At 32.6% G+C, this 9002-nt stretch overlaps 1 protein-coding gene across 13 annotated transcripts in view; it reads right to left on the reverse strand.

Annotated features, from left to right (window-relative positions):
- The window catches only part of Immp1l (inner mitochondrial membrane peptidase subunit 1), a 96418-nt gene that overhangs the window by 71257 nt on the left and 16159 nt on the right, over positions 1 to 9002 (reverse strand). For 6 of the 13 annotated variants that reach the window (XM_029555203.1, XM_029555189.1, XM_029555177.1 and 3 more), the window contains one exon: positions 4062 to 4317. The exons of 6 other annotated variants lie outside the window; for them this stretch is intronic. In XM_029555203.1, coding sequence (XP_029411063.1) covers positions 4062 to 4137 — 76 coding nt within the window. In that variant the 5' untranslated portion in view covers positions 4138 to 4317. Of the gene's footprint in view, positions 1 to 4009; positions 4318 to 9002 lie in introns of all 13 variants that reach the window. One more of the 13 variants, XM_029555191.1, reaches the window with a different exon arrangement.

Genomic DNA, 9002 nt, shown 5'->3' on the forward strand with positions numbered 1-9002 from the left:
GGATAAAAAAAAAAACCTTCAAAAACCACATAAAAAAAAAAAAAAGAACAAAAAAACAATGGAGACATAGACACAGTAATTTGTGCAGTGTGCCAGGCACTATTCTTACTGCTTAACATATATTAACTCATCCAAAACTAGGACAACTTAGCTATCATTTTACAGACAAAAAAACTGAGGGATAGAGAGGTTTAGCATCTATTTATATAGCTTAGAACAGTCAGACACAGAATTCAAAAGCAGACAGTTTAGTCCTAAATTCTACAACTATACTGTACAATCTCTCACTTTCAGAGAAAGAATTTTTTTGAAACTATCAAATAGGCACGTGAAGTAAAGAGATGTAAGGAAAGGAACCATAGAGATAAAGGGGAAGAAGGAGCTCAAGATAGGGAGATAGTAGGACACAGGCACTATTAAAGGGGAAATGAGGAAAGGGGAGGGACTTTAACTGGAGAGGAAGGGGGGTGAGGGGCAGTGAGAGGAAAGATAAATAATGCTTAGATGGTATGAAAAACCAGAAGGAAATGTCTTCGTTCAGAGTCCTACACATACAATAAATACACGAGTGCATATATATAGCACACTATGGGCAGTGCCATCCCTGGACAGGTGGGCTTGGGCTGTATAAGACAGCTGAGCAAGCCAGAGGAAGCAAGCCAATGAGCAGCATTCTTCCATGTCTCTGCTTCAGTTCAGGCCTCGAGTTCTTGCCTTGAATTCTCTCAATGGTAGACTATAAAGTTAAGATGAAATAAGCCCTATCCTCTCCAAATTAGTTTTGGTCAGTGTTTTATCATAGCAACAAGACAGATAACTAATGAATAATGTCAAATATTAATTGAGACTAAAGGAAATGATTAATATTTTGTTATTGTTAAACTAGAAGAGAACATGTTAGCTTATAAATAAATGTTCATATTACAATAAGTGGGATCTAAATACCATCAAACTATATTATATAAAAATTGCAAAAATTCAGGGCTGGAGAAATGGCTCAGCAGTTAAAAGCACTGACTGCTCTTGCAGAGGAATCAGGTTCAGTTCCCAGCACCCACATGGTGGCTAACAACCTTCTGTAACTCCAGTTCCAGAGGTACCAACATCCTCTTCTCACTTCTGTGGGCACTGAATGACACAGGTGCACTTACATACACGCAAGCAATACATTCACACATAAAATAAAAATATTATTTTTAAAAGAAAATTGTAAAAATTCAAGAAAAAATAAATTTTATAAAAAGAAAAGGAAAGTGGATCCTGGTACTTGGGAAGTGGAGGCAGGTAAATTAGGAGCTGAATATCACCTTTGGCTATATGGGGAATCCAGCCTGGGCTACATGAGATCCTGTCTCAAAGAAAAATCAAAATATTCCATACTTACTTTCATTTGGACCAGAAACAATAATTCGGAATATCTGAGGTCAAGTGATTTTCAGAAACAATTTATGTCCATTTCAGACCCTAAATGAGGTTATTGTGGCAAGTTCAGAACAACAAAAGTCATTAGGATCTGAGTGCTGCAAGCTGCACTGCTCCACAGCCAAGCAGCCTCGCCAACAAAGTCATTCAAACTCTGCCATTTCTAAATCACTTTTAGGACTGCTCATGAAATGATCAAATCTATAAATGCTAAATCTACTGTAAGATTTGTACAGACGTTATTTTTCATGTTTCAGAACTGCAAATTCAGAGGTCTGATCCCCATAATCTATAAAGATTTTATTAAGCCTTTATGTTTCATTCCTAGTGTAAAAAACTGCTATCATTCTAAAGCTTAAACTAGTGAATACTGCTTTAACTCAGAAAATTACTTGACAGCTGAATGTCAACCAAAATTACAATTTCACAATCTGAGTCCTCCTGCCCTCATCATATAGGTAATAATAAATGTTTGGAAGCAACACCACAGAATCTGCAGTTTAATAAGTTCCCATAAAGGAAGCCCAGTAAAGGGCTTATGCTGACATTTAGGCTATAGAAACTGGCTCAACATTTTTTTGAAATATGACAAAATTTAATTATTTTCATTTTAAATTGTCAACTTTGGGATAATTCTGTAAGATTTTCTCATAAATTGGTAATGGTAATATTTCAATATATTTCATGAACCAATGTTAACTTTCTTAAATTCACTTTTTACAAACATATAACACCAAAAGAATAGTAATTCGAATGGAAGAAATAACATTTAGCATCATAGGCTAGCTGTCACTGTTCCCCGACCATAGTACATGCAGGCTCCTTAGAGTCTCTGAGTCAATAAACCTCAAAAACAAGAAAAAACTTTATCATGTCTTAACTACTCAACAATTCCTAACTGCCAGTCTGCTACTCTGTTAGACCCGACTTACTCCTTTCACAATAATATGTCTCATTTCTCTTACCTTATATCCCATTCCCTTATCTCCAAACATACCTCAACCTGTAGTGACACAATTATGTGTCAATAAGTCACATTTCATCAATTAAGATGAATTTATTTCGGACTTTCCAAAGGAAATAATGTCTAATAAAATAAGAATGGGGCCTAAGATGAAGGAATAGAGACTCCCAAGAGCCACTTAGTTAATAGCTGAATAAAACATTTAAAAAGTAAATTCCTGCTATGTTTAATAAAAGCAAGTTCTTAGATAAATTTTGTCTTAAAAGAAATATACATAAAACATAATTACATAACATTATTAACTACTATAGAATATTATCCTGATAGTAAACTACCTAGTTAAAAAAAATACAAGTAATTACATCATGGGGAAAACATCTCTAGGCTCTAGTTCATGGGTAGCTCTTTTCAAAATGATAATACAATTTTGAATAAATAATTTTTCAATTTATAAAAATACACAGCTAAGGAAAAACATTGTTATGCTTTCTCATTCAGTCACTTCAAATATAGTGAAAATAAAGAAACTCAACACTATAGCTTGAAGCTGGTCAAATCAAATACAGCTGAGAACAACAAGCTTGCAGGAAGAGCAGATGAAGAAACTTGATTTAAATTGATATTCTACTTGATGATTTTCCACTAAAAAGACTTTATATGGACAATAAAAAGGTAGATGTCAACAGATGCTATCAGTACATTAACATGCTATTTGTAAAGTAAAAGATTTTGCTCTGCTCATAATTTCATGAAAATATTTCATTTATATTCGGTTAAAATTATAAAGTTTAAAAACATTCAGACTGAAGCTTTCATAATCTGTTTTTAAACATAAAACTACTAAATCAAAAAGCACAATAACACAAAAATCAAGTTCTATGAATAAATATTTTTAAATTAAGTCCTCTAGGATCATAACACTGACAACACTAATTATCTTTTCCAGTCTTGGCAGTTATGTTGTGTACTATTTGGGTGACTGATAGGATAATTTCTTTGCACTTTCTCTGTTTATTCTGGCTAGTCTAAGAGAATAATATTAAAACAACACCTCTAAACAAAGTATTTGATAAAGTTTTTGGTTGAAATAAAATGTTTAAAATGTAAGTAATACACTGATTCTATAGCAAATAACTAAACCCCTATATGCTGAAGAAAAGCTTGACTGGGAATCATTGGTTTCTAAAAACAAGTCACTTGGTTCTACAGTTAATTATCCTAGGACTTGTACATGCTAGTAAGATCAGATGTTTTTCGCAGAGCCATTTCAACAGCATACCTTAATTATGAAAAATATATGTCTATATATTTTCAACTACTACATGTTCTATTCAGCAAAAATGTTCAACAGCAGGAATTGAAACAATCAAAAGCAGGTAAAATGTATGTCAAAACAAATTATTTCAATTCCTTACATTTCTTTATATATTTTATTATACAGTAAGGGTCTTATGCTCCAAAGAATTTAACAATATTTAATATTTAATTTCAAATATGAATCTTTGCTAATAGCAATAACTTGGACATTCAACTAGAAAAAGCATTAAAAAACTTTGATATTTGAGCAATTTAATAAATTTTGAATCAACAAAGTTTGTATATGTCACATAATTTATAACTCACATCACTTAAAGCCATGCAGTATAATAAAAAGTATATGTTTTGCCTTGATCACCTGTGTTTTTTTTGTTGTTTATAAAATTAATCACAGTTAGCAGGGTAGAAATCGCTTTGAGCTTCATGAATGACATCCAAGAGATGGGAAAGGATTAGTTCTCAGTTGCTGCCAGTTATAGCGCCAGGTGGCTTTTTCTGCAGTGAAGGTGTTACCGATAATCCCATTACACTGGTACTAAATCTTGCAGACATCAAAATTATCACCAAGGTTCCTTTTCATCCCATCCTTTCCAAATGACTGGAAGTCGCTTCACCTGAAAGAAGTCAAATCCACATGCAGCTGCTGTTTTAGCAGGCAGCAAACTCCCTGAGAATGCCAGTCATGATTCAATTTTGCTGTGCTGGTGGCCCCCTATTCCCTGTCCAATAATACATCTGTTAAAAAATCCTACAGCTACAAATCAAGTTTAATCCTACCAGGGACCTCATGTTGGTCTTGTCTTCCAGAAAGGCAGCAGGTTCTGCTGTCTATCTCTGCTAGTGTCTGGGGAATACCCTTTAAATCCCAGCCCTACTTAGAAGAATAAGCTAAGGATCACAAAACATGACCTCAAAAACCCTGATATGACTATATTCTGACCCAGAGGCATTCATTCTAGGTGAAGATTAGAACTTTGCATAATAAGATTACACAGCAAGTGAATGATATCAAGGGAGTATCCATATGCAGCCGCCTGGTTTTGTATAGACAGCCTGTGCTGTGCAATATGCAGTGCCGACGAAAAAGAGCTTGGTCTTTCTAGCAGAAATCAAATAGATTCACATAAATTAGTTGGCCATTTCCAGATTCCTAAATCCCCTATTACATCTTTTATTGACAGCTCCTGTGAGGATAGCACAAATGTTATTCCTCTTTATTCTGTGCCTCTGTAACAATCATGCTCTGTAATTGAAATGTACATAGATTATGGTCTTGAAATTAACATCTTGTTTGCTGTAATCTTGGATTACAATTGACTGTGTACATAATAAAATTAAGAAATCAATGGATGGATTTATCTTTGCCAAGAAACTAGAGGTATTGTTTACAGAGTGGTTTAACATCTTGTGTCAACACTTTAAATGCAAAAGTCACAGGGCATAGTCAATAAAATTTAAGGGAGTCAAGGAATACAACAGGCATCAGCTAATACCTACATAAAAGTTATAGCATCTAAAAATTAAATGATAGTACCCAAAATTCGGAAAGTTTAAAAAACTCAGGGATCTCATGACTATGACTTTCTTTAAGCCATAATCAAACCAAGTTAATTACTTATGATAAGATCTACATTAAAATTTATTTTTATTATTTTTTAATTTGTGTGTACACGTCTGTATGTAAGTATATGCACATGTGAGTGCAGGTAACTGCTGAAGCCAGAAGAGGGCATTGGATCCCTTGGAGTTGGAGGTACAGGTAATTGTGAGCTGCCTGATATGAGTGTTTGGAACCAAACTCAGGTCCTCAGCAAGAACGTTATGTGCTCTTAATCACTAAGCCATCAATTCAGCACAAGCCTACATTTTTTTTTAAATAATTCAAAAACTTTATTGACCTATAACCTGATTAGAATATGCCAGATGAGAATCAATATTGTACAGAAAGTTGTACAGAATTTTTACATAGAAAACTTTACATCTGTACCATATACATTTTATCCATCTGAAAATATTTTCTACGTCCACTGTTAACACAGAATGCTTGACAAGCTTGTCATTTTTTTTAACCATCAGAGCAAAATTCATTCTATATGCAGAATTTGATGTTAAAGGTATTAAAATAACAAATCTGGCATGGTTTGGGGAGGTTAGATTTACTGGAAATGTATTCATGCTGATGTAATGAAATGCTTCTACTAATTATGTGATTATTAAAGATTTTTTAAATGTAAAAAAAAAAATAAGTATACCTGGTATATTTAATATAAATCCCCCTAATCAATGGAGAACCATAATTTAAAATATTTGAATCAACTTTAATTCATTGACATTCAGGATTTTATAATTTTTTTATTACTTTATGTGTATGAGTGTACTGCCTGCATGTAGGTAGGTGCACCTGTGTTGTGCAATGCCTGTGGAGGTTAGAAGAGGGCTTCAAATCCCCTGGAACTGGATTTACAGTTGGTTGTTACCTGCCTTGTGGGTGCTGGGAATTGAACCTGGGTCCTGTGCAAGAACAACTAGCACTCTTAACCACAGAGCCCTCTCTCCAGCCCCAGAATTTTATAATTCCTAACTATATACTTGAAAAATATTTCTTCTATGAAGCAGCATCTCGTAGTATCATGCAGAGCATTTTCAATGTAAATAATTCTAGAGAAATTTAGAAAACAATGTTTTACAATCACCTTTTCTTTCCCAAGAAGTTACAGCTGTTTCAACTCTAAGTAAACATATAAAAAGAAAGCTAATGATATAAAAAGTTAGCCTTATTTTTTTTATGTATTAAGACTTATCATTTGATTCTTGTAAAACTCAGCTCTTCAGCGTACTTGAAATACAGTTTGACAAGTTTCAATCACCCACAATTCCTGAAGAACATTGCTCATTCATTACATTAACCATTTTCTCATCATCACAGTATATTTAAGCTTATCTGTTCAGTATCTGATGAGAATTACTCATGTAACAGGTAATATTTGGGAGATAGCTGGTTAAGAAATGTAAGTTTCATATTAAATTACTGTTGGACAACACTGCTTTTCCCATCACAAATTTTCTTAAATATTTTATTTATTATTTTATGTGTATGCATGTATTGCCTGAATGTACAGTGCACTGGTGATTTTCAATAATATCCTCCAAAACTAAATGACATTGTATAATAAAAGTACTAGAACAGAAAGTTATTAGGGAAGGACAGACATTCTAGTTACAAATCTGAGAGGTAAACTTAGGAAAGAAAGTAGAAGATCCTTTCTATATAATATTTCTAGATTAAAGGGAGGAGGAGGAGGAAAAGAACTCTCTCAAACTTCTGGTTATTGCACACATAAGCTACAAAAATGCTTCAGTAAGGTAAATCTAGGTTTGGTTTGAGTTGTGTTTTATGAAACAGGATCTCACTATGCAGCCCAGGCTGACCTTAAACTCGTGATGAGTCTCCTGACTCAGTCACCCAAGTGCTGGGACTACAGGCAAATGTCAACATACCCATCAAATAATCTTTTTTTTTTTTTCTCAAAAGTTTTTTATCTTCCCAAATGAAACTTCCATAAATATGTAGCTTTTTTTTTTAAATTCCTCCTGGGCTACTTATGTGTGTCACACCTAATTGAGTGCAATAGAAAAGCTTTAAAAACAAATAGGAAAGTTTTAAAAACAAACAAACAAATGTGCCTGGGCTTATAAGGGACCATGAGTTTTTCTACAATGATATATAATTATTTATATTAAAAATTTTAAGTACATTTCAGTAGGAAATACAGAGATTTAAGCATTTAGTCTATTTCTGAACATTAGCAAAATCAATCTTATAATTATTAGTAAGTTGCTTTTCCATGAGTCTTTTCATCATATCCATTAGTAGGGTTTTTAAAGCTTTCATTTAAAAATGACTTCACAAAAATAAGGAATACTAAAAATAGTTAAAATATGTAACACGTCTAATTTAATCAAATAAATAAATGACTCATTTAAGGTGACCACAGACAAGTTATATGATAAAATACAAAGTCAGCTTTACCAAATATTTGAATATGATTTTAACAATAGGATATGAATAAAATACTTAAGGCATTACCTTACTTAAAAGTTGCTTTTTCATAACTGTTCCTTCACAATATTTATTTAAAATACTATGCTAATGATATTTGAATATCTATAAATAACATGGATAAAATTTAAGAATCTTTATCATTTAGTCATTTTTTCCAGCCTCTTAAAATTATGTAAGTTGAACCTTTTATAGTTACAAGTATCAAACAGGTATGCATGCGCACAGATACACACACACACCACACAAAAACAAGCAAAAGAAAATAACAATAACAAAAAACTTTCTAACCATCAATAGATGAGTGCAATGATATTCAGTCTAAGTTAATCTCCTGACATCCAAATTCATGAATAAAAATTCATCAGTTTTAAATACACTGAGCCTATTAAGCAAGAACAAAAGCATATGCACAAAAGAGCTTTTAATATATTTCAAAGCCCACAAGAGCCACGGTCTCATTAAAATTATAAATTACACAAACATGGAATGAAAATTCAAACGGCAGTGCAGCTAAGCAGATTACAGAAAACCCCGCGTTCCATATGATAACACACCATGGCCCTCCCAGATGGGGGCTTGGAACAAAAAGGCCATCACCACAGCTAGGGAAAACCTCCTTGTGATCTCTGGTTTCTGTTCAGCACATGACAGGCAAATAATATGTTGATTATTCTGTTTGTGCTGCTAAGCTTGTACGATGAAATAAAAGCGATATGATCTATTGTGAACCCAATGCTAATGTGTTGCTCTGCTCATAAATAATATCCTGATTTTATTTTGAAATGATCTTTTATCTGAATATCAGTTTTTTAAATGCATGAATTAAAATAAAAGACAAGATAAAATAATAATTTGATGGTTTAAACAAAGAAATGTAGTTGACAAGTGAAAAATACCCAAATGCTTAGTGAAAAATCAAGTAAAAATACCTTTAACATCTGTACTGTGATCAGAGTATATTTCAAAATCAGCAATTATTCTCATGAAATGTAAATATAAAATAAGTAATAAAATAATCATTAACTTACTAATATACATTATTGACAAGATAAAAGCTTCTTAGGGTATTCAAAAACATTTTTAATCTAAATAATAATATATAATAGAACATATAGTGACAACATTTTGAAGAATATCTGAAGACCTCATAAATGTTCATAACTTAGCCACAAGTAAATAACCACGAACTCCTACTTCAAATAATTTAGAAGAAACCTAAAAAATAATTTTTAAATG

This window comes from Nannospalax galili, unplaced genomic scaffold (genome assembly GCF_000622305.1).
Source record: "Nannospalax galili isolate Female #2095 unplaced genomic scaffold, S.galili_v1.0 scaffold11, whole genome shotgun sequence".
In the NCBI taxonomy this organism is placed as follows: Eukaryota; Metazoa; Chordata; class Mammalia; order Rodentia; family Spalacidae; genus Nannospalax; species Nannospalax galili.